Raw genomic sequence first — 27,301 nt, 5'->3', positions numbered from 1 at the left:
TGAAATAGCCTGGCCTGAAAGAACAGCTCTGATAACCACATGACACATGCATATATCTGTTGAGAATATGATCATCTTTATAATGGCCATAAGAATGCCTCCTAGCCTTTATTTAGGAAAATATCTTGAGAAAATATTTGGAATAGAAGACCCCAGGGAGATGAATACCAGGAGATGGGAATAAAAATTTAGGAAACTGTATAGGAATTTGGGGTCAGGAGTAAGAACAAGAAAGAGAAGGAGGAAAGAGTATGGTCAAGGAATTTAGTAGTCCAACAAATTTTTTAAAAACAGGGATGGATGTCTAATATGCAACTTAGGTTGTATAAAATTTAAATCTCTTCTAATTTCCTAAACCTTGAGTAAAGTCTCTGATGTCTAAGTTGGTTTTGCATGAATGTTTTTGTTTGTTTTGTTTTTCAGAAATCCAGCAAAGATACTGAATTTCACATTAGGTTAATAACAGGACAGATAAAATAACAACCATAAGACTGAAGTGGAGAAGGGAAAATAAGAATTTAGGAAGGCAGAGCAAAGTAGCTATAAAACTGTAAATCTTCTGGGAATTCACAGAAGTGCTAGGGAGGACATTAGAATTTCCACAGAGTATGGAATTTCATGCCAACTTTATCTAACCTTACATGGAAGAAAAACCTCTGCTGGAATATGGACTACAGGCAATGTCTAGAAAAAGAATTAAAAGGAGAGGTTTTGTCATATTATGTATAGACTACTGCCCTAAGAAGATAATGAGATTAATATAATTTCCAGTGAAGGTGAGATGTGTAACTAAATGTTTCTAATGGTACCATCTTCCCCTAGAACAATTCCATTACCTTTAAATTCATGTTAAGGTAGCTCTCTGGATCATAGAAAGGTTATTTTGAAGTAATTGTGGCACTATAGAAGGTTTTCTCCAAATCAGCTATTTCTAATTTGTTTTTATAAAAGCAATTACATTTTTCATTAGAAAATGACTGTCCTGCTTATTTGTTCATAATATGCTACATCTTCATTTATATGTTGCTCATATGTTAATCATTGGAGAGAAATTTCCATCATTGACTTTTAGGCAGCAAAGAACCCAACATTTGTCATCAGAAAGCTAAGATTGGAATGCACTACCCTCTTTATTTGGCAACAGCCTTTGATAACATCTAAGCAGTAAGTGCAGGTTTGGTTGAGCCCCAGGTAATGCTGCTCTCTCAATCATCAGATCGTTGTAAAGGAGTAAGAATTTAGAGGATTTGACCTTTAAGAGGCCAAACAGTGACTAGTAAGAGTTTTTATCAAAAAAAAAAAAAAGCAGGGGGGGGATAAGGAAAAGGGTCTGATTTGGGCCTTAAAGTGTCCTCTTTCGTGCAAAAATGTTGGTGGATCCTGACATTTATATGGGATAAAGGAGGGACCAAAAAAAGGAATACCTACCTCAGGTCATAAAGAATCCCATATTACAGATCAGAAATTTTTCTTTTTGAATTCTAGAGGAAATTAACCTCTTATAAGCTAGAATATAGAGGTTAGAATATAGCTTATAAGCTAGAATATAGCTTATAAGAATGGGAAATTTTAGACAATCTCCTAAAGATTGAAACCTATAAGGAAGGAGACTTTCCAAAAGAAGTTCCCTTCTGAGAAAAAGGAACAGGATATATGGGAAAACATCAGGTACTGGTTAATAATGTGTGTCCCTCACCTACCATGGTAGATATGTATTCTCAGTAGAGGTTATTTTTTTGAGTACCGCCCCATAAACTCAGAAATTTTAGGGGATAGGAGTTCCAGTTTGAGTTTAATCTGCAATTCAGATATGTTTGAACATATCGGAAGAACTGTAAGGTGGGCAGGCCTGAAGCCAATTTTCAGAGAAACTGAAAACCTCTTCAGAGAGAACACGTCATGAGGGAAGAAGGAATCCTGTATGGGCTTGACCTATAACAAAACCCCTATGACTATAGGGGTGGAGGGGTATTTGGATTGTTTCACTAAAATGCCTGTAAAATATTGTACTATATCTAGCATTGCTCTGTTACTGCAACAAAGTATAACTTAACAGGGGAAGGAAGAGTTGGTTGCATAAATAAAACAATTTGTAGCTCAGGAATCTTGAGAACCTCAGAGCTTCAGGTGTAGCCAGAGATAGCAATTCCTGGTGCACAGGCAGTGCCTTAAGGACATGGCAGTATCCCATGGGTGTCAGCTGTGGATGAGTCTTTTAGCAGAAATTTAGACAGCTAACCAATAAAGCCACACCCAGCAGATGCCAGGCAGGAGACTGCAGCGTCTAGCCAGAGTCCATAGAAAGCAGAGCATAGGCTGGTATGAGGCTCTTTGGGATCCCCACTCCTCACTGGAGATATGTGCATATGTGTGTGTGCAGTAGAGGGCATGGTGAGGGGAGTGCTTAACATAGCACTTCAACCCTGGGTAAGCCGGTCAGGGAAAATTCAAGTGACATTTGGGTTATTACTATTAATGTGATCCCCTTTATATCCCAGGTAAGGACTGGGAAAGTCAGTGACATTTAAAAAGTTTTTGTCTTCTCCAGTCTGACAGTTATTCAATCAGTAGAGTGAAGCTCTTGTACCCAAACCCCACATCTTACATCTCCTATAATATGTCTCAATAAATGAAGTTGAATCAGTTCTACCCTAGCTTTCTGAGGAATAGAAAAGATGTTGGTGAGAAATTACAGACTCTGAGTCAGAAAAGCCTTAAAACTCATCAACTCAACTCTTAATTGACATATGGATCCTCTTTTACTGCCTCCCAAGGTAAGTGGCCAGCTTCTTCCTAAGTACCTATTCACTGGAGGAATACTACTCTTAAGGGAGGACAGTTTATTCCTAAAGGAGCTGATATGTCTCTCACCTCACAAGCCCTGAATTTCTGTATGGTCACAACAGCATCCTCAAGAACACAGGAGGAAACGAGGATGGTGTAAAGACAAAGGGTGAGGGAAGGACTTACAAGCAGGGCACATGCCCCACTTAGCAACTGGGGTCTGGGATGAGACCAAAATGGTTTCTGAAGACACATATTAAGGGTAACCAAATACCAGGAACAATAATTGCCTACTTGGAGAATGGATTATTGTCTAGGAATGAAGCAAGAGCTTTGGCAGAATCTAATATTATACTGAGATTGGTTGATTTGTTCATGTGTTATATATATGCTGCATTTTTATACATGTGCTGTTGATGAGAAACAGATGGGGCATTTTCTCTCAGGAAGGAGTCAGGTGGGTTCTTGGCAGCACCCTTGCCTGACAGTTTTGGTGGAAGGAGAGCCCAGGGGCTAAGGACCACTGATTGATAACTGACTCTTCAAGGATCTTGTCAGCAGGTCGAAGGAGGTGAGGCCTCAGGTACAAGACTGCTGTAGAAAAAGCAAAACCACATGTGTGCTAAGCAATTAGTTCTTCCTCACTGGGGGAGGAAAGAGTAGTCAAAATTGCAATTATAGGAGTTCCTTGGCTAACATTTTATCCATCTCAGGAGTTCACCAGAAAAGGCACTGAGAAATTAAAACCCAAAGTGAGGCTTTTGTAGTTTTGTGGGAAGTAAACAACTACATCTTACAATTGAATGGTTCTTTATAGTTTACAAATGTTAATTTTATTTTTATTGTCTCACTTGAAAGTCACAAAGGATGGAAGATATGATTATTTCATTATTTAGATGAGTAAGCTGTGGTTTAGAAAGTTTAGTCATTTTACCCAGGATCGATGTACTCAAATACTATGTGATCAAATGATAGAACAGGGGTTTATACTTAAGGCCTGTTGCTTTTCTTAGTACCTTATTAGCTAGTTCATAAATTCTTTTGTTATTATTAGCCAGAGATAGTCTCAATTTCGAACCCAGTAACAAAACAGCTTAAAAATACCTGAAAAATTCCAAGAACTGGCAAGGATAGAAGGTTTAGGGCTATTTAAGGAGAAGTAAAGTTTTATGTTGGGAGAAAAATATGGAAGAATTAATGAAGATTAAAAGATGCCAAATGTACAAAGCTTTTTTCCCTTCTCATTTCTTCCCTTTCCTTCCCTATTTTAACTCTCCCCCCTAAAATTTTATGAATTCAATTTTTCACTGCATGATATAGATATCTTGATAATAAAATGTGAGCTTTTACAATTGAGGATATTGACTATGGGCATATGTTGCTGTAAAAGTTGCCTTGCATAAAATAGATTGTCAGAAAATCTTGCACCTGGCTTCAGAAGTCATATTCTGGAAATACTCAAGTAAAATCTATTTAGAATTTGAATTTTCTAATATATGCAGTTATATTGTCTCAATGGCTTGTAGCTTAGTATCTTAAGCAAAAAATTGCTTTTCAAGATTGTGGGATGTACGATTTTGTTATAAAGGAAGCAGAGTTGTGATTGCAACCATGTCATGGAGTTTGAAAGATTTCTTAGAGAATACTCACTGTTATATCTTTCATTTCACAAAAGGGTCTAAGTCTTTTTTTGAATACTAAGAGAGAATACTTGCAAGATTTCTTATGCAGTGCTCCATTCCTACATGTACTTGAGTAGACAGGCAATTGCTTTAATAGTTCTAAGGGAATTTATCCTGAATGCAGATCAAAGAACATAGGAAATATCATGAAGTTAACCCTCTACAATATTATTTTCTCTAAAAGCAAGCACTTAAATAAAATTTCTCAAGAACATTTAAAAACTATAGGGGCAAGCCTAACTAATTAAAGAGGCAGTCATGAGGAAAGCTAAGTCTGTGAACAATAGAGACTATGTTGGAGCGTTGGAGGTGAAAGCACGAGTCTCTGATTTACCATTCCTTAGAAATGACACACATAAAAATTGTACCTTTATTAAGATATTCCTCAATGTCTGCTAGGCAGAGCACCTTTGTTTATCAGACACCAGGAAAGCAAGTACCCTGAGCTCTACTGGGGCAGGTGGCAAAGCATATTGGGAGACTTGTTTAACTCCCAGAGGTGATACCCATCCTAGTACTCTTATCAACAGACACTTTCTTTGTAGGTAAACTCACCACCCATTGGGTACAAGGGGCCATGAGGAGTATGCCGAGATACCAATTGGTAATAAAAAGCCTTTTGAATGAATGAATCTTTGTAATGATACTACAAGACAGTGGGGAGATGAAATTAATTATACAAAAACTCATTTTAGAAATTGTATGAAATTGTATGAAATGAAAACGTACAATAACATTAAGTGAGCCAAAGCTATATGAGAAATTAGAAACTAAGTAATATTATAGTTAAATTCTGAAAGCAAAAGCTGCAATTCAGAATTCTTACATTTATTTCAAAAGCCTATTTTATTTTATCCTGTTTTCTTCCTTTTGATATTGCTTGTATCTGGTTACAATAAAAACCTTGGGTGTACTCATTTATCATCACTCCCTATCCATACTGGTAGTGATTAGAATATCAACTCTTAGAATATTTGTAGCATTTTAATTTAATAGCTGCAAAGTCTACCCTATCTGCATCCATGCCCTTACGATGTGATGTAAGAACCTTTCATCAAGACGGAAGTCTATTTCTCAATCTTAGAATTTGGGTGGTCTGTGACTTGCTTTGGCCAATGGGACATTAACAACAGGATTTAAAGAGAGGTTTTAAAATCACCTGTGCATCGGGGCTTGCTCTCTTGCTGCATTTCACCTGAGAATACCAGGTAAATGAGCCTACGCTAGCCTGCTGGAGGATTAGAGGCCACATAGAGGAGAGCCAAGGCACTCCAGCTAATACTTGGGAGTAAAGCCCTGTGGGACCAGCCAGCCTCCAACCTGACCTGCAAACTGACTAACCCATTAAAAGTAGCAGAAAAACCACCCAGCCCCAATTGCCAACATATAGAATCATGAGCTAAGTAAATGCTTATTTTTTTTAAGCCAATATGTTTTGGGATGGTTTTTAATGCAATACAGGCTAATCAACACATGGGATTACATTTTATTTTGTACTACTAGGCGTCATACTTAAAGTTAGAGAAAAGGTTCTCTCTGGGCCTAATTCTATTGTGGGAGCTCTCTGGTATTTAATTCCCCTCCTCTGTTTTCCAGCTTTTCTATTTTAAGGAAAACAATACTTTTATGAAGATCAGCAAAATCTCATTCAAATTACGTGCACTGTGATTTTTACATTCTCTCTCTCTCTTTTCTTTTCAATAGTTACACCAAATCCCACAATAAGAATACAATTCTGGTACATGATCTTTCCCAAAAAGATAAAAACGTATGTTAAGAAGAGTTTAATAAACTCCAAAATGTCATATGTGTGAAGTAGCATAATTACAGTTTCATAATGAATGGAGCTATATAATTAATGATCAGAATAGTCTTCTTCTAAGAGTAACACTTCTAAGAGTTCATGTCTGGAAGTTCAGTATCACCTGGTATAAAATTTCCCAACTCAATAAAAGGCCAAGCCCTTGATCTCAAGGCTTGAGCTTTGAAACTTATTTCTATAGTGAAGAAGCTAAGCCTACTTATATTTATGCCTAACAGTTACTTCCAGAGGACCTCTTTTGTCGCTCAGATGTGGCCTCTCGCTCTCTCTAAGCACAGTTCTGCAAGCAAAATCATTACCCTCCCCACCATGTGGAACATGACATCCAGGAGTATGAGTCTCCCTGGCAACATGGGACATGACTCGCAGGAATGAGACTGGCCCTGGCACCATGGGATCGACAATGCTTCTTGACAAAAAGGGGTAAAAGATATGTAACAAAATAAAGTATCAGTGGCTAAGACAGTTCAAATGGAGTCAAGAGGTTATTCTAGAGGTTACTCATGCACGCTTCAGCTGGATATTGTTAGTTGCTGAGGTTTGCTAAACCCCAAACAACAATATTCCTATCAACTCTTAAAAAAACCCCAGGGCTCTATCTCAGATCCTACAAAAGTTGCACATACTAGATTTACTTTCCAGAAACCTACAATCTCCAGATGGTTCCTAGGCTAGACACATCTTGCAACCTAGAGGTGCCAGTTCCAAGAACATCAGCCAATTCCATCCCCCTACCCATATTGTCGACACCCCTTTTCAACATGAAAAAAGTTAGAATGGGCATAACCTAAATACCCCTAAATATTGGGAGAAGGGTCAAAGGAGATGGAGGAGTTATAACAAAGAAGATAGGATTTAACAAATGAATATGACTGCTGAATCACAATATTGACATTTATTTTAGTCCCCAGTGTCTTAGAGCAGCTAGAAGGAAAAACCTGAATTTGTGGAACTGTAACCCATACCAAACTTTGAAGTCTGTCCTATAATTACTTGTTAAAATATATTTTGAAATTTATTGCTCTTTTGGATATATATTTTACAATATTGTTTAAAAAATGTATGCCTTAATTCATAAAAAAAATAATTCCCAACTTACCTGAGACTTGAAGTAAGTCTCTTGTGGGGTGGCAAGTACATCTGCAGATGCGATATCTAAATGCATGAGCGTCTGCCGAAAAGAAGGTCGGTTGCGAGGTTTACTCTGCCTAAAAGTAAAAAAGCCAGCTTGTGCGTTTCAGAAAGTTTTATCTAAGAGCATGAGGATTTTATACTACCTTACGAAACACATTTTTTTTACTTCATGAACTCTCCATGTACAGCTATATCTCAGATAGCTTTCAAAAACCAAACAGCAAAAGGAAAATGCAGTTATGAGATCCTTAGAATGATGAAATGGAAATCTCTAGGATCAGTCACTTGCTTGATAACAGTCCCTTAGGACTGGTAAAATAGTAACCGTTATCATTTATTAAGGCCTCCTATTTGAGATGTATGAAAAACTTTGTTTATAAATTTTAATTTCTTATTACAATGCAACAATTCTGAGTAGGTATTATCCCATTTTACAGATGAGAAAGCTGATACTCAAAATTATGAAGATAGAAAAATACAGAGCCAGGATTTGAACCCAAGTTCCTCAAACTCAAAAGCTTCTAGTGTTTCTTGCTATTTTAAAGAAATTTTATACATGGTTTTGAGGCACATGGTAAAAAGGAATATTTGGGGAAATATATCTCTTACCATGTTTGTTTCATAAGGATTTTGAATCCATCAGGGCAAGTGGAAGGAACTGGAAGGTGTAGGCTATTGCTTCCAACCCCCCAAATAATGGCTGAAGAGTCCACGTCTTTGTAGGGGATTTCTCCTGTCAAAAGCTCCCAAAGCACCACTCCAAAAGACCTATAGTAGTACCAACAACACACACAGAAGACATTTTCAGAAAGACTGATTTGTATTTTGTCTTTTTTACAGTTTTAATCAAGTTAAGATATAGTCCCAGTTTAAAAATGCCTAGGGCAGGCCATGGTAGCTCAGCAAGCAGAGTTCTCGCCTGATGCCAGAGACCCAGGTTCAATTTCCCGTGTCTGCCCACGTAAAAAAAACAGCTTGATACAGCTATAAGACAAACAAACAGCCAGGAAAACTCTGAAAAAGAAAATAAAAAATCAAAGAGGGGTTCCTGGCCTGATCAGTTATTACAACATATTATAAGATCTGAGCAATGAACTCTGGTGTGTGAACAGACAGCCAGACTAATGGAATGGAATGGATATCCAGAAATAGATAAAATGCACATGGGAACTGAGTAGATCATCTCAAACCAATGGGGAAAAAATTGATTAGTAAATAAAAGCCATTGGGACAACAGGGTAGCTAACTGGGGAAATGAAAACTGAATATATACCCTATCTTAATACATTAAGATGAGTTGCAAATGAATCAATGAATTAAATGTGAAAAATGAAACCATAAAAATCCTAGAAGAAAACATGGGAACAACTTAAAAAATAATTTTGGAGTGGGGAAGACCTTTCTAACTATGTGATCTAGAAGCTATAAAAAGAACGACTGATAAATTAAATGGCATTAAAACCAAACCAAACCAAAAAAACTCAGCATGTAAAAAATGCTACCATAAGCAAAAATAACAATGTGAAAAATCTGCAATCTTTATATTCAAAAGGCTAATCTCCTTAACATATAAACTACTCCTATAAATTGATATGAATAAAGATCAGAAAATTATCAAAGGGCACGAACAGTTCACAAACATGAAATTATAAATGGCTCTTAAATATTTGAAAAGATGCACACCCTTACTTATAATAAAGCAATTATGAATTAAAACTGTACCCAAGATACTTTTTTTTTTTTACCTATCTGATAGGGAAAAATCTAAATGTTTGCTAGTAAGACTGAGAAAATACTCATACACATTTTGATGGGAACATAAGTTGGCATGATTCCTACAGAAGATACTTTGGTAATAGTTACCCAAATTACACATGATCTGACATTTCTACTTTATTCTATTTACTCTGGCGTTACATACAGTTTTAAAATATACTGTAATTTTGATTTTAAGCCTAAAAGTTACAACTAGTAGCCAATATTAAGGGTGGAAAGAAAAAAAAAACAACTACAGGGAACTGTATGGTTACTATCAAAGATTTATAACCAAAAAAAATTTTTTAAAAAAGCTTTATAATCTCGGAGGAAAAGTTGATAAAGATTTAAGAAAAAAAAGAGGCCCGCTTTAAGAAAAAATTTTAAAAAAAAGGAAAAACCAAAACTTTTTAATAAGAGAGAAAACAGCCCTATACACCTCAAATAGGTCTAGAGTACAAAACTGTGTCATAGTAAAGTGCATAGTAAAATGATGATCTGAGTCATCAAGAATTTTACTCAAGAAAGTAAGAATTATATATTACATTTCAAAAAGACAGTTATATTAAACAGTTATTTGAAATAAACTTTCAGTTTTCCAGAAAGTTCAGCATATTCTCTAGAGTCCTGCAAATTAATGATTTACTGAATGGATATTTATCCTAATTCCCCTTCCAATTTTTCTTACCATCATATTGAACAGTACCTCAGAAAATATAAAACAAATAACCAGAAATGATCAACACTAAAGAATATTCTGGGAAAGTAGAAGTGTTGAAGGAGAAAAGTGCTAATGGGGTGTAAGTGTGAAAAGGTTTTCTAGTTGGCACAGATGATGCCACTCACCATATATCTACTTTTTCAGAGACAGGTTCATTCCTTATTACTTCTGGTGCCATCCATGCCACTGTGCCAGCAAAAGACATCTTGGTACTTTTATCACTGAGTTCCTTAGATGTTCCAAAATCTGAAATTTTTACTGCATCTGTGTGAGTCACTAGAACACTTTTAAAAGAAAGAAGAAAACATCCAGGTCGTTAGTACTAATGAAAACTATGTCTCTAAATGGCAATTGAACATTTTGTTTGCTGCTTCCTATCCTGTAGAATACAGCTTACAAATTCCAATGTTACTTGGGCATGAGCTGCATACTCTAAACAGAATCGTTTACATGCTACTATACTATACTATACTGTACTGTACTATACTACACTATGCTGTTTAATGATGGCTAACTAAAATCATAAATGGGACTGTGACACTAGGGAGTCATTACATTAAAAGACTCATAAGTATGCTGAAATTCTACTAATATTGACAGAGTAAAAACAGGAATAAATCTAAGCTTATATAGGCTCCACACAAGTACTGGTTTGCTTTTGACAGTAGGTATATGAAATGTGATCTGGGGCAAATTGCTTTTGCTAGTATTAAAGATGATTACAATCTAGTGCTAGTCAAATTCAAAGTACTAACATCCTCCTCACAAATTAGACTGAATTCATTTGAAATAATCTATTCACAACTTGAGAATGTTGAGTTAGTTTCAAAGTTTTTTGTAATGATATAAGGACCTATTTTTAATAAGAAGGCTTAATACTCAACTAGCATTAGAAGTGAGGAGGATAGAAAACAGAAAACTTCTGATCCTAAGCCCCTCTTCTCTGAATCAGGGACCTCCCATCTGCAGCCCCAATGCTAATGGCTCGCTATTTACCAAACAACTCAGTGTTTACAATTGCTTCATTTGACACGTAAAATGTAGATAAGTTGGGAGTTTTGATTTAATGATGTTAGACTTGATACAAATACAGGTTTGAAATATCATGAAATATCGAAAAAATTGGAGAATGTATGGTATCATATACCATGAAAGTCAGAAAAGGTACCACACCCCAAGAAAGACAACCACCAGAAGCTTCTCTTCCTCCTCTTTTGTGCTGCCCATTATGGGGCCTGTTGACATGACAAGAGTGAATGGACTTCGGAGAAGACTAGAGAAGATATAATGTTGAAACTTTTGTGAAATCTTCTCTGAGACAAAGTTACAGCAAACCTTGTTACAGCAAACCAGATTGATCTTTGTCTTCTTAAAGATATTTGAAACCCAAAGAGGCCAAGGCTGCTGGGGCTCAGGGACTGGTTCTGATAACAGAGGGAAAGGCTTCCTGGGTTATCAGTTTACTAGTCTACTCTTTAAAGGACAGGAACTAAAGAGAGTACATATGATTTTATATATTCCAAGATTTCCTGACTCTTTCCCGCAAAAGCTAATTCTCAAGGAGAACAAGTTACTTAAAAAGGACAACATCTAGGGAGACCTTCAGCAAATAGTTCACGCAGTTTGTATGCATCTAAGGGATGTGGCAAGAGCAGCAGTTGTTTTAAGAGGGTGAACAGAAGGAATTAATACTATGTAATAAAGTTTATTTGCAAGTAAAGCAAAGAGGAGATTGTTCAGTGAGCTGATCATCATAATGAACAATGTTGAGAATTAAGGTGATAAATGGGAGTTGCTTTGAAGTTTATTATCAAGGATTGATTTGTGTCTTCCATGGAGAAGAGGCAGGATTCAGTGTGAATACTTTACTTTCACACGATGAGGTGGGATACAGTGGTCTTCGGTTCGAAAGTTTTCTTTGGAGTCCTAACTCTATTACTTTAGGCTCTGAGCCCTAGTTTCTCTTATATAAAATAAGAATATTTGATCCATCTCACCCACATAGTTTTTGTCAGGATCAAAGCAGACAGGATAGTACATATTTAAAAAATTGTAAACTATGAACGCACTAAGCAAATATGTTTTAAAAAGAGATTAATCCTTCTCTGTTTCTCTAAACCAAAATCTGATGATAAATAAAAGTACTGCTTAAAAATAGGAGTTAGACGGAAATATATCCTTTTCTTTCCTTTATGCAATTTGGGGAACCAAATAAACATTCCTCTTCAAGTGGCCATTAGGATCTAAGGAATCATTTTGAAAACAAATCACTAGATGCATCTCTGTGTCTCTTACATAATCAGTTTGTATTTTTCTTATGCACACCATGAACCTTGTAACTGTTTATTTCCTCCTTTGCTTAGACTCTAGGAAGCTTAAGCCAGATTTGTCCACCTCTGATACCCGTACAGAATTTTATGGCATGCATTGTGAACCATCCTTAGGTCTAACATCTTATTTTCTTTTTGCCTCTGTTTATTATTTTTATCTATTGTATTATATACATTTCTTAAACTCAGTTTTAAAAAACAAAATTTTTTTGGAACAAGGTAGGAAAACAACAGATCAGGATTTCAGGTGGGGAAATTTGGCATTAATTATCTAAGATGATGGAAGGTGAACACTTCAGATAATAATGAATGCTATTTCATATTGTACAATTTAAAAGCAACAAAAAGGGACAGCTAGCATCAGGTATCTGGACATATCTGCCATATTAGTAAAGAAGTAGGTCAACAATAATCCAAAAGACCTTCAAATAGAATTACCCATGGCATTGATTTGACCCGAACTGAAATATGTCTGAAAAGTTCAACTATGTACAATAAAATTCTTTATTTCAACACAATAAAACAAAACAAAAGAAGAATTAGCCTACAACTCACTTAGGTGACTTGAGATCGCGATGAATAATTTTATGGAGGTGCAAATAATTCATTCCACTTGCAATTCCCGTGGACCAGTCTACCAGCAATCGAGGCGTGATTTTCCTGCCAGCACGCAAAACCTCATAGAGTTGTCCATGTGCACAGTATTCCATGATGATACAGTAACAAGGGGCCTGGGTACAAACACCCCTTCCAAGAAAACATAAGCATGTAGATAAATACAAACATCCATCCATACAGACAGACATATATACATTTTATATTTTAAAGACAGTTACTAAATTTAAGATAAATTCTATATCCTAATTATTTTTGAAATGCACATAAATAATTTTTCCTGATTCTTATATAAGCATTAAAATCCCTCTACCCTGCAAGTTTCCCTATTTTGCGTATAGAAAAATTTAGTTTGTTTTGTTCACTCCAGAAATCCACATGCTGTATTGTATCCATGCTTTCTCTGTAGGACCATTCCATTCAGGGACAAAGAATACTCACTCCTGAGGTTTATATAGGCCAAGATACTGTGTTGTTTTAGATCCTCAACACAAGATATTGTGTTGTTTTAGATCATTCCATCAGCACAAGGCTTCTTCATAACTATAAATAACAGCTCTATAATCACCTCTAATTGATATTCTTATATCAAGAATAATTTAAAATATCTTCCTTTTAAATTTAGAGTGTTCTATATATGGTGTACAGAAAGAAAACTCAAACAAAATATTGCTATTTTAATTATTGTTCAAGAATTTCAAATTCCTCACATTTAAAATTAATCAATTAGATTGAGGGCAAAAAGGAGCCAATTTTCTGTGTAATCTTTGAAAGCTTTTTTGTTTAGGGTAAAAGCAACGTTACACGATGTACTATGCGTCTATGCTACCTATATTTCCATTAATCCCTACCTTCTCCATGACTTTCCTGATTAAGCAGTTTCTCACTTTTTAAAAAACAAATTTCTTTAAATTCCTATCATACATAGCAGCTATTAGTTTTTTATATGCATTTTTTTCTCTATATATAGTTTATAGGATCCTTGAAGTGGGGAAATCCTTAAGGTCTTTTCTCTCTATTCCAAGGTCTAGAAGGTACCCCATGTCCTTGTCAATTATTTCTTAACTTTACCTTAATTTTTTTGCCAAAAAGAGCATCCACAAAAACCTGCGTAGAGGCAGAAGGTAGGAGGGAGGGTACTAACATTAAGGGCATCTATTTGTCAGGAATGCTTATATGCTTATTTAATCGTTTTATTTAGCCCATCCTCCCTACCCTCAAATACTATAAGATAGATATTTCCTTTTCCACTTTCATAGGAAAAGGTCAGAGAGGTATTGTGACTTGTCCTAGGACATACAACTAATTCGTGGCAGATCTGGGATTCAAATTCAATGTAACTTCAAAGCCTATGCTCTTTTCACTCACTGTATACGGGGGGTTCCTATATTAATACTGTTGCCTCTAAAAGTGGGAATAATCATATTAACTCTGTTTCACAGTTTTGTTCTGAGGGTGAGAAAAGAGAAGAAAAATTACCATATGTATTTTTCTGTATCCCTTCTCTTAAGGGTATGTGGGCTTTTCTTTGAAACTTTTTAGAGAAGTTAATAGCTTATTCTATCAATAAGATGCCAAGTAAAAGTCCTGAACCTGTTATCAATCTATATCTTATCTCTTAGGCTGCTATAAGTGATGCAAGAATTTAGAGGCTATAGCTTGAGGCACTGGATCATGTGAAGATCTTACAAAAATAGCAGGTTAGGAAGAAGTATAATTAGTTGTATTTTCCCCGCCTTCATGTGTCTGTCACATGTCGCAAAGCTATTTCTATTACTCACCTATCATTTTCTAAGATACCTGGAGTTCTCATCATGATTTTTAATGAAAAACAATTTTCAAGTTTCTGTTTAACTTTAGGAAAGTTAAACAACTTTCTGCAGAAAGCCAATACTAACAATTTAATTTTCATTATGGAGAAGTAATGAACAAGGCAGGATTCTTATTATGCATAAGAATATAAAAACAAATATTCATTTGAAGGTACTCAGTATCCTGATCATCTATGCTTTAACTCATCACACAAACATAGACAGAAAGGGTCTAAGAGTGACATGTTAATGCACTTTTCATCCCTTAACGGACGAATGAGAAGCAATCATTCCATCAGCACAAGGCTTCTTCGTAACTATAAATAACAGCTCTATAATCACCTCTAATTGCTACCTCTTCCTCCCCCATGGCACTGAATTCCATTAGGAACAGTCAGGTTTGGTTTTCTTAAAAGATTATTTGATAAAAATAGGAAGTAAAAAGAAAATAATATTCTTATCTTGCCCTTTCCCTTCTACACATAGTTCTTACTAACTTCAAAACAAGCTATAAGCACAAAATCAGTATCTAGGGAGATGTGTTAAAATCTAAGCATGCCCTTCTATCTTCCAGACGTCCTGAATGTGGTTCATCAACCAAGCAACACATGGTACAGATGGCTGCAAATATAACACTGCACAATGCCCCAAGAGCATGGTGTAATGGGCGAGGGACACAGACCCGTTATTGTTTTCCATGTAGAGGTTAGGACTATTCAAGCATCTTCAGCCTAAAAAGTTGGCCACTAGCATGGCATTTGTTCAAATGTTCAAAATATGGAAAACTTTATGTAGGTAGGAAGGTCAGAAGAGTGAGTTGGGAGGAAGCCTGGCAGGGAAAAGGAAGAAGCCAAGGAGAAGGAAAAAAAAAACAAAGCTTCCTATACCCCCATTCTTTTAGAATACATTTCTACGTTCAGTTGTTTGGGCAGCCTGTTGGAAAGCGTTCTTAACTGGGACACAAAACCTTGTTCATTTCAGGGGACCAAAAAGGTATAGTAATCTACAGAATAATTTTCTGTTTTAAACCCAGCAACCTAGTGATCTAAGTTTAAAAGTTCTTGGCTCTTCCTTCCAATTAGGAGGGTGTCGCATATTGAAAGCAATGCTCTTCAATGACGTGAAATGAAGGAAAGAAGCGGGTCTCTGTTTAAAAATAATCTTGCTATTGTCTGTTGAAATTTATCATCTTTGGAAAGATTATCATTGGTTCCTACAGCAGTTTATTTTAATCTCACACACCTGGCCTTACTAGGGCAACCAATGATAGAATCACAGTAACTGGTTCTCTTCAATGTCCTCTGCATGGGTATCTCTTTCATAATGAAATGAATCCAAGCACTTTCAGCATCCTAGTTTGAATGAGTCCCTTCTTTCCACACCGCTTTCCTTTTTCATAAGGGGTCTTCTTTGGGAATCAAAACAACCTCAACATCGTTTGAACTCATCCTACAAAATTCATATCCATGATTTGTATTCCTTGCTTTGGAAATGTGGTTCTGATTAAGAATTATCATATGACAGTTTCAGCTTTATAACAAGAGTTTTATCAAGGAAGGATCCTTTTCTGAGCTGGGAGAAGTTCTTCCTAATTTAGGGAAGGGGGATTTGTAAGTTATTCCACTTTTATCTGTAGCCTTATTCATCATATTATTTTCCAGGAGTAGAAAATATAAGTCAAATATATCAAGGAGCTCCAAATTCTAAACTTTCACCTAAAGGGTACTTCTGTTCTTCAACTTATTACACCTAATCCTCCTCTAAAACCACTCACTATTCACTTTTTTCAAATATAGTATGAAATTAAAAGGTTGGCACAGGAGGGAACTTGTGGGAAGGGTACCGGAGGAAAATATTGCACATAGAGTGCTGCACATCTGAGTTCAGTAAATTTCCTCAAATTTATTTATGCTTTCCCTCTTCTCTTAGGGATCCCACTCAATAATATAAAAATAATGGTTTATACTAGGGAGATATATTTATATACTCTTGAAAACAACTACTTTGTGGAGTGAATATAATATAACTTATTATCATCAACAACTCCACTGTCATAGATTTAGAAAGCTAAGTGTTTAGCATTACTTGAAAAGTAATCTTTCAGACTTGAGCAAGGGAAAAATATTCTGAAGGTACATATTATTACAAATTAATATATAAGAAGGAAAACTAATAGAAACTATCTATTACACAGGGACCAATTGTTTCTGATCACTTCAGATATGTTAACTTTGTCTTTTTTTAACTGGAGTATGGGATGTTCACGCTATCTGGAAATGACCTCTGTTATCCCATTGATAAATGAGGTTGATTCAGCGGATCTGACTGCTTTGTGGGAATCTGTTTCCTTCCTCCCTTTCCTAGTTGAATCCCTTCCAAGCAGTGCATGCTTTAACAAAAACTATTCCATATAAAATTCCTTAGGATATGACTCAAATTTAATCTGTATCCTTCCAAAGCACCTAGCAGAGTTCTAAGTCTATAGAGTGCTCTTGACATGTCTTTGAAAATAGGTACTAACAGTGTATACTGGGGGAAAGAATGTCTCTCTATTGCTTAAAAAAAAAAACAAAAAAACCTTGACCTACTTGAAAGCGATGATGTTAGGGTGCTTCAACTTCCTCAAATGCTTGATATCCGTCTCATTCTGTTCTCTCACTTTCTTGATGGCCACCTCCTCCGCTCGGAACTTGCCCAAGAAAACAGCTCCTTGGGCTCCACTACCCAGCCATTGCAGCTCTGAGATCTCCTCAAATGGCACTTCCCAAGTATCTAGGCAACACAAGTGAGAAACAAGCTTGAAGAGATCTCAGAATTTGCTCAGGAACCATTCTACAAGGCCACTAAGAAAGTACCAATTTCACCACCACTCAGAATGACCTCTGCTCTATGTCTTCTACCTGGTAACTCACCAAAAGATATAACTTTTCTGTGGGCTTTGATTCTACTGACCAGATGTTCATATGTATTAATTTGTATCAATTTTCAACCACCTAAATTGAGAAGGTTGGAGATTTCCAATATACTATTCTACAAACAAAGCACACCTTCACACTGCCTTAGCCCCTCCCCCACAACTCAAAGTCTGCGTGTTCAGTCAATTCACCTATCTGTCCCAACACCACTACCCCTACCCCACACCCATTACAGGTGTTGTTTTATTCCTCTTTGGATTTTTAGTGCAGATGCTCAGTGAATTCTTGTTCAATGAATCTTCAATGATACTTTTGTAAGAAATTAATCATGCATTATACTTATGTTAAGTATTTACCTATTACTGAGTACTTACTACATGCCAGACCAAGAACAGTACTTTACTTTATCACATGTTTAATCCTTAAACAGCTTTACAAGTCTGGCCTTTTTATGGATATTAAAGATAAGAAAACTAAGGCATAAGGTAATTAAGTAACTTATCTAAGGTCATATATCTGTTAAGTAACAGAATTGGGTTCAGAATCCCAGATGTGGCTGACTCCAAGGACAGTGCTTTCTCCACTATACAATACTGCCTCACATGAAGTGACTGGGGGACCATTCCGTTAACCATGATATCTTTACTTATATAGATGCAGTCTTTCAATTAACAACTTCCTCTTTTCCTTAGAGTGATTTTGTTCTTTTTTGTCCAGAGAGTTATCAGGGTCATTTATAAGTAGTGGCATTATTGGTGTCATATTTTTTATCCTTTTTCATATTTTTTTTACCATAAGCCTAATTTACTTTTATAATGAATAAAGCGCTATTTTAAATCAAGCACTTCAAAAATTGAATATGTTTTTTAATTTCATGAAGCTGAAAAAGAAGACTATAATCCTTTGAGATTCCTCTTTGTCCCCTTTATAATCAATACATTACAACAGGTAAGAAGCATACATCAAAAAGCTAAGAGCCCCCTGGGGTGAGGAGAATGATGATAACAGTCTTAAAGGTTCTGAGAAATTCTTGTCAGACTACTGATCATTAAAAGGCCACTGTTGGAAGATAGCAGAGTAGAGAGCTCCAGGGTTCATTCCTCCTCTAACAACAGCTAGTGGACAGGTGAAACTGTCTGAAACAACTGCTCTGGGGCTCCAGAGGCCAGGGGAGCATTGTGGAGCATTCAAGAAAGTGCAGACACAGAGATTGAGAAACTGTGGTGAGGAACTGAAGAGAAACCCTGCTGCAGCCATGGGTGTCCATTCCCCGTTCTTGAGGCAAGCAGTCTGGGTCCATTCCTGGCTGGTTGGCTGCTATAGATGGAGGACATGAAGCCCTCCTCCTCCTCAAGAATGGCGGGAAAGGGACAGAGCCGAGAGCAGATCACAGCTTTTGGTATACAAACTGAAACCATGGGTTTAGCCTGTCCTCGACAAGGGTCACCATGCCATTGTTTCTTTCCTATTTCTGACAGGTGTGGAATTGGGGATGATTAAAAATACACTGCCTTCTTAGGGCCATGGGGAACAGCTTGTCAAAAAGTGCCAGTAGCCAGAAAAGTGCAGCTTCGGTGAGCTGACAAAAGGATTTTTATGTCTTTCCTGATCCTCTCCCAAGAGCCCTTTTGAACTGGCCTGCACCCCTTTCATGGCTCCCTGCCCCTGTTTGGATGGGAAATACTGATGAACCAAGTGTCAAAATAGAGCCTTAACATAAATCCCATCAACAAAAAAACTTAGAGAAGAGAGAGAAAATGGCCTTCAGAATTGTCACATCAAGATAATCAGATGTCTAGATATCAGCAAAAAACTATAAGCTATATTAAGAAACAGGCAGATATAGCTCAATCAAAGGAAGAAATGAAAAAGTTGAAGGAGATACAGAATTTGGAACAACTAATTAAATAAGTTCAAACAAATCTCCTAAATCCAATTCAAGGAGATGAAGGAAAATACAGCTCAAGAAATCAAGGATATTAAGATGACAGTGGGTGAGCATAAGGAAGAATTTTTCAAAGTATGAATAGAAAAATAACAGAACTTAACAGAATAAAAGTCATAAAAGGAATTAAAATTACGCTAGAGACATATAACAGTAGATCTGAACAGGCAGAAGAAAGAATCAATGAACTGGAAGGTTTGGCTCTGTAAGAATGTTCAATGAACTGAACATACGAAATCTCACAGACAGAATAGCAGGTAGAAAAAAGAATGGAAAAATTTGAGTAGGGTCTCAGAGAATGGAATGACAGCACAAGGAACAGAAATATATGTGTCATGGGAGTCCCAGAAGGAGAAGAGAAGGGAAAGGGTTAGAAAAAATATTTGAGGAAATAATGGCCCCAAATTTCCCAACTCTTATGAATGACAATGTACTGGTTTGAATCTGTTATGTACCCCAGAGAAGCCACGCCTTTTAAATACAATCTTGTAGGGGCAGACCTACTGTTGGGAGGACACTTTGATTAGGTTGTTTCCATGAAGATGTGACCCTGCCCATTCAAGGTGGGTCTTAACCTACTCGCTGGGGTCCTTTAAGAGAAAGACAATTTAGAGAGAGCTCAGACAGAAATGCCCTGGTTGATGCTAAGCAAGGATCCACAGAATCTGAAGAATCCAGAACCTGGAGACAGCCGAGAGAAGCTAAGAAATGAAACTCAGCATTTGCCTCATAAAACCTAAGAGAGGACCCACAGATTCTTAGAAAGAGAAATGCCCCAGAGATGCAAAGAGAAGAGCCACAGGATACAGAGAGAAAGCCACTGAAATCAGAGGCTGAAAGCAACACACAAGGAACAAGGACCAGCAGACACCAGCCACGTGCCTTCCCAGCTGACAGAGGTGTTCCAGATTCTGGTGACCTTTCCCCAGAGTTCAGGTGTCACCTTGTTGATGCCTTAAATTCATTTTCATGACCTTAGTACTGCAAATTTGTAACCTAATAAATCCCTTTTATAAAAGCCAATCCTCCATTGCATCCTGCAATATATTGCATTCTGGCAGCTTTAGCAAACTGAATCAGACATAAACATACATGTCCAAGCAGCACAATGTATCACCTGCAGAATAAATCCTTTTAGAACCACTCCAATCAGAATGTCAAATGACAAAGATAAAGAGACAATCTTGAAAGGAGCAGGAGAAAAGCAATTCATCACATAGAAGGGAACTGCAATAAGATTAAGTACTGATTTCTCAGCAGAAACCATGGAGGTGAGAAGGCAGTGGTATGATACATTTAAGGTACTGAAAAAGAAAATCTGTCAGCTTAGAATTCTTTAACCAGCAAATTGTCCTTCAAAAATGAGGGATAGTAAGAAATATTCACAGATAAACAGAAACAAAGAATGTTCATCAACAAAACACCTACCTTACAAAAAATACTAAAAGGAGCTTTACAGGCTGAAAGAAAAAGACAAGAGAAAGGCTAGGAGGAGAGTGTAAAAATGAAGATTATCAGTAAGGGTAACTAAAAGGGTAAAAAGAGAGACAAAAATAAGACACATCATATAAAAAACAAAGGATAAAGTGGTTGAAGTAAGTTCTGCCTTTACAGTAATAACATTGAATGTTAATGGATTAAAATCAAAAGACACGGACTGCTGTTCTACAACTAATTGTTGTGTTGTGCTTTGAAATTTATTGCTTTTTTGTATATATGCTATTTTTCACAAAAAAAGAAAAAAAATTTCTTCTAGCCTCCAGTGTTTTGGAGCAGCTAGGAGGAAAAATCTGAAAAATAGAGGAATGGCGATCCATAACAAACTCTTAAATCTGTTCTGTATTTACTTGTTGGAGTGTACTTTGAAAGTCATTGCTTTTTCTTTCTTTTATTTGTATATATGTTATATTTTACAATAAAAAACTTTTAAAAAAGACACAGATTGGTAGAAAAGATTTTATACATATGGGTCCATCTATATGCTGTCTATAAGAAACTCAACTTGGACTGAAGTATACAAATAGTTTAAAAGAGAAAGGTTGGAAAAAGATATTCCACACCAATAGTAATGAAAAACGATCTGGAGAAGCTATACTAATAGCAAATATATAGACATTAAGTACAAAACTGTTATAAAAGACAAACTAGGACACTATATATTACAAAAAGGGGCAATCCACTAAGAAAAATACAAAAATCATAAATATTTACACCCTAACCAAAATGTATGTGCCCAAAAATACATAAGGCAAACACTGGCAAACTGAACAGAGAAAGAGATATCTCTATACTAATATCTGAAGATTTCAATACACTACTCTCATTGATACATAGAATATCTAGACAGAGGATCAACAAGGAAATAGAGAACTCAAATAATATGAAAAATGAACTAGACCTAACAGACATATGCAGAACATTGCACCCCCCCAAAGAGCTGGATATACAGTCTTCTCAAGTGATCACAGATTTTTCTCCAGTATAGACCACATGCTGGGACATGAAACAAGTCTCAATAAATTTAAAAATATTGAAATTATACACAGCACTTTCTCTGACCATAACAGAACAGAGCTGAAAATCAATAATAGTTGGAGAACTGGAAAATTCACCAGTATATGGAGGTAAATCAACATACAAATAATCAATGAGTCAAAGAAGAAATTGCAAGAGACAACAGTAAATATCTCAAGACAAATGAAAACAAGAACACAACATATCAACATTTATGGGGAGCAGAAAAGCCAATGTTGAGAGGGAAATTTATATCCCTAAAAGCCTACATTAAAAAAAAGAAAGAGTTAAAACCAGTGACCTAACTATGCACCTGGGAAAACTAGAAAAAGAACAGCAAACTAATCCCACAGCAAGCAGAAGGAAAGAAAGAATAAAGATTAAAGAAGAAATGAATGAAATTGAGAACAAAAACACAATAGAGAGAATCAATAAGACTAAAAGTTGGTTCTTTAAACAGCGCAATAAAATTGATAAACCCTTACCTAGACTGACAAAAAAATAAAAAAGGGAGAAGATGCAATTAAATAAAATCAGAAATGGGAAGGGGTACATTACTACTGACCCTATAGAAATAAAAGGAAGACTCATAAAAGGATACTATGAAAAACTGTATGCCAACAAATTAGACAATTTAGATAAAATGGACAAATTCCTAGAAACACATGAACAACCTACATTGACTTTAGAAGAAATAGAAGACCTTAACAGACCAAGTGCAAATAAAGAAATCGAATCTGTCATCAAAATCTCCCAATAAAGAAAATTAAAAGACCAGATAGTTTCACAGGTGACTTCTACCAAACATTCCAAGAAGAATTAATACCAAACTTGCTCAAATTCTTCCAAAAAATTGGGGGGGGGGATAGGGAACACTACCTAACTCATTCTGTGAAGCCAATATCACACTAATTCCAAAGCCATATATAGATACTATGAGAAAAGAAAATTACGGACAAATTTCTCTATTGAATATACATGCAAAAATCCTCAACAAAATACTTGCAAATCAAATCGAACACACATTAAAAGAATTATATACATGATCAATTAGATTTTTTCCCAGGATGCAAGGGTGGCTCAACACAAGAAAATCAATTAATGTAATACACCACATTAACAAATTGAAGGGGAAAAAACCACACAATCATCTCAACTGACAAAGAAAACAGTTGGCAAAATCCAGTATCATTTTTTAGCTTTTTTTTTTATTGTATAGTATAACATATATACAAAGCAAAGAAATAAAAAAGCAATAGTTTTCAAAGCACTCTTCCACACGTGGTTACAGTACAGGTCCCAGAGTTTGTCATGGGCTACCATAAGATCCTCTCATATTTTTTCTTCTAGCTGTTCCAGAACATAGGAGGCTAGAGGGCTTAAAGACTTTCTTGTCAGCACAATCAACTTTTTTTCCTTCTTCTTTTGTGAAAAATAACATATATACAAAAAAGCTATAAATTTCAATGCACAGCACCACAATTAGTTGTAGAACTTATTTCAGACTTTGACATGGGTTACAATCTCACCATTTTAGTTATTACTTCTAGCTACTCTAAAATACTGGAGACTAAAAGAGACATCAATTTAATGATTCAACATTTGCATTCATTTGTTAGATCCTATCTTCTATGTATAACTCCACCATCACCTTTGATCTTTCCATACCTCTCTTTAGGGGTGTTTGGGCTATGGCAATTCTAAATTTTTGATATTGGGAGGATCTTTCACTAATATGGGGTAGGAAGATGGAACTATCTGATGTTCTGGAGAGCTGGGCTAGGTTTCATGACTTATCTGGACCAGGGGCCCATCTGGAGTTTATAGGTTTCTGGAAAGTTACCCTAGTGCTTAAAACCCTTGTGGAATCTTATATATTGCCCTAGATGTTCTTTAGGATTAGCTGGAATGGTCGTTGGCAGGTTATGATAGGTAGCAAGGTCAAACTGAAGCTTGAGTAAGAGCCACCTCCAGAGTAGCCTCTTGACTCTATTTGAACTCTCTCTGCCACTGATACTTTATTAGTTACAATTTTTGGTCAGGATGTAATTGTTGATCCCACAGTGTCAGGTCTGGATTCATCCCTAGGAATCATCTCCCATGTTGGCAGGGAGACTTTCACCCTTGGATGCCATGTCCCACTTAGGGAGGAGGGCAATGATTTCACTTGCACAGTTGGGCTTAGAGAGCCTGAGGCCACACCTGAGCAACAACAGAGATGCTCTAGAAGTAACTCTTAGGCATGCCTATAGGTAGCCTAAGCCTCTCCACTACCTACATAAGCTTCACAAGAGTAAGCCTCATGATCGAGGACATGTCCTATTGATTTGGGTGTCTCTAAAGTTTGACACAGTATCAGAGGATTCCCTGATGGTAAAGTTTAATAGTTCCATATTCTTTCTCCCCTCCCTCAGGGGACTTTGCCAATACTTTCCGATTATCTGCTAAATACAGTATCATATTTTTTAAATAGAAAAAAAAAACACTTAAAAAGATAGAAAAAGAAGGAAACTTCCTCAGCATGATAAAAGGCATATATTAAAAACCCACAGCTAACATTGTATTCAATGGTGAAAGAGTGAAAGCTTTCCTTACAAGATCTAAAATAAGACAAGAATCCCCACTGTCACCACTGTTATTCAACATTGTGCTAGAAGTTCTAGCTAGAGCAGTTAGGCCAGAAAAAGAAATAAAAGGCATCCAAATTGGAGTGAAAGAAGTAAAACTTTTACAATTTGCAGACGACATGATCCTACATATAGAAAGTTCCTAAAAATCAACAATGAAGCTAGTAGAGCTAATAAATGAGTTAAAGTGGTGGGGTACAAGACCAACACAAAAAAATCAGTAGTGTCTCTACATGATAGTAATAAGAATCTGAGGAGGAAATCAGGAAAAAATTTCATTTCAATACCAACTAAAGAATCAAATATCTAGGAGTAAATTTAACTAAGGATAAATAAAGGACCTAAATACAGAAAACTACAAAACATTGTTAAAAGACATCAAAGAAGACATAAATAAATGTACAGATTTCCATATTCCTGGATTGGAAGCCTAATAATGTTAAGACATCAATTCTAACCCTAGTTGATTTACAGATTCAACACAATCCCAACCAAAATTCCAATAGCCTACTTTGCAGAAATGGAAAAGCCAATTATCAAATTTATTTAGAAGGTCAAGGGGTCCCAAATAACCAAAACCATCTTGAAAAAGAAGGATGAAGTTGGAGGACTCACATTTCCTAACTAAACTCAAAATGGATCGCAGACATTAAATACCAGGACGATAAACCTTCTAGAAGAAAATGTAATGAAGCATCTTAAAGACATTGTAGTAGGCACTAGTTTCTTAGACTTTAAACACAACACATAAGCACTGAAAGAAAAAAAAACAGATAAATGGGACTTCCTCAAAATTGAAAACTTTTAGGCTTCAAGGGACTTTCTCACAAAAATGAAAAGGCAGCCTACTCAATGGGAGAAAATATTAGGAAACCACATATCTGATAAGGATTTAATATCCAGAATATATAAAGAAATCTTACAACTCAATATAAAGACAAACAACCCAATTTAAAAATGGGCAAAAGATGTTGAGTAGGTATTTTTCCAAAGAGGAAATTCAAATGACTAAAAGCACATGAAAAGATGCTCAACGTTACTAGCTATTACGGAAATGCAAATGAAAACTATAGTGAGATATCATTTCATAACTACTAGAATGGCCACTATTAAAAAAAAAAAAAGCAGAAACTGTAAGGGACATTGGAGACAATGTGGAGAAATAGAAACACTTATTCACTGCTGGTGGGAATGTAAAATGGTACAACTGTTGTGGAAGACAGTTTGGCAAATCCTCAGGGAGCTAAGTATTGAATAGCCATCCTGCTATTCACTATATACCTAGAAGAACTGAAAGCAAGGATGCAAACAGACATTTACACACTGATATTCATAGCAGCATTATTCACAATTGCCAGAAGAGGGAAAGAACTCAAATGCTCAGCAACTGAATGGATTAAAAAATGTGGTATATTTGTTTAATGGAATATTATTCAGCTATAAAAAGGAATGAAGTCTTGATGAACTGACAACATGGATGAACTGGGAGAACATTATGTTGAGTGAAACAATCCAGACATGAAAGGACAAAGATGAACTAATTATATTAAGCAAACTCCTAGTGTTAGAATCTAGAACAGAGGTTACCAGAAGATAGAATGAAGGTAGAGAATGGGGAGCTGATGTTTAATTTGTATAGAATTTCTAATTAAGTTGGTTGTAAACATTTGGAAATGGAAGGAGGTGATGTTAGCACATTATTGTGAGTATAGTTAACAGTGCTAAATTGTGTGTGAATCAATAGTTCAGGGTCATGTATGCCACCAGAAGGAAAGCTAGAGGATAAAAAACGGGACTGTATAAACACATTGAACTCTGTTGTGGACGATGACAGTGGTACAAATATAAGAATGTTCTTTCACAAACTAGAACAATTATACATTACTATTACAAGGTGTTAATAAAAAGTGATATATGAAAAAATATACCTCAGGTAAACTAGGGACTATAGTTTAATGTTCTGATATTGTTTCGTCAATTGTAATAAGAGTACCACACCAATGCTAACTGTAAATAACAGGGGTGCCACAAGGATTTTTCTTTTTGGAGTAATGAAAATGTTTTGAAATCGATTGCAGTGAACGCAGTCACCTGTGATTTACTGAGAGCCACTGAGTGTTACACTTTGGATGGATTGTATGGAGGTGAATATATCTCAATAAAATTGCTTTTTTTAAAACAGAGGGGTACGGGGTATGGTATGTATAATTTTTTCTTCTGTTTTCGTTTTATTTCTTTTTCTGTTGTCTTTTTATTTCTTTTTCTGAATTGATGCAAATGTTCTAAGAAATGATCACGATGATGAATATGCAACTATGTGATGATACTGTGCATTACTGATACATGTAGAATGGAATGATTATATGTTGGGAATGTTTGTGTTCTTTGTTGTCATATTTTTTTAATTTAAAATTAATTAAAAAAATTTTTAACAACATAAAAAAATAAATAAACAAAAAATAAAATTTTCTTTTTTAAAAAAAGGGCCACTGTTTGCAGAGAACTAAACAAGGTAGTGCCGGGTTGTCTTTGAAGATATTCTGGTCTTGAAAGCAATCAACTTCACTGTATCAGTGAAGCAAGAGCAGGAAGAGTTTCAGTTACCTAGAAGAAAGCTAATTCCCCTTTTTTCTTTTAGTTTTCCCT

The 27,301-nt window shown here is 35.9% G+C and overlaps 1 protein-coding gene across 10 annotated transcripts in view; it reads right to left on the bottom strand.

The window, feature by feature from the left end:
* The window catches only part of MAP3K13 (mitogen-activated protein kinase kinase kinase 13), a 210,433-nt gene that overhangs the window by 19,514 nt on the left and 163,618 nt on the right, over positions 1-27,301 (bottom strand). For 9 of the 10 annotated variants that reach the window (XM_077117780.1, XM_077117787.1, XM_077117781.1 and 6 more), the window contains 5 exons: positions 17,243-17,426; positions 12,784-12,975; positions 10,024-10,182; positions 8,032-8,190; positions 7,388-7,496 (listed from right to left, as the gene is read on the bottom strand). In XM_077117780.1, coding sequence (XP_076973895.1) covers positions 7,388-7,496; positions 8,032-8,190; positions 10,024-10,182; positions 12,784-12,975; positions 17,243-17,426 — 803 coding nt within the window. The remainder of the gene's footprint in view (positions 1-7,387; positions 7,497-8,031; positions 8,191-10,023; positions 10,183-12,783; positions 12,976-17,242; positions 17,427-27,301) is intronic. The other variant, XM_077117788.1, reaches the window with a different exon arrangement.

The sequence above is a fragment of the Tamandua tetradactyla genome, chromosome 10 (genome assembly GCF_023851605.1).
Source record: "Tamandua tetradactyla isolate mTamTet1 chromosome 10, mTamTet1.pri, whole genome shotgun sequence".
Lineage (NCBI taxonomy): Eukaryota > Metazoa > Chordata > Mammalia > Pilosa > Myrmecophagidae > Tamandua > Tamandua tetradactyla.
This window is presented reverse-complemented; position numbering and strand designations above follow the sequence as displayed.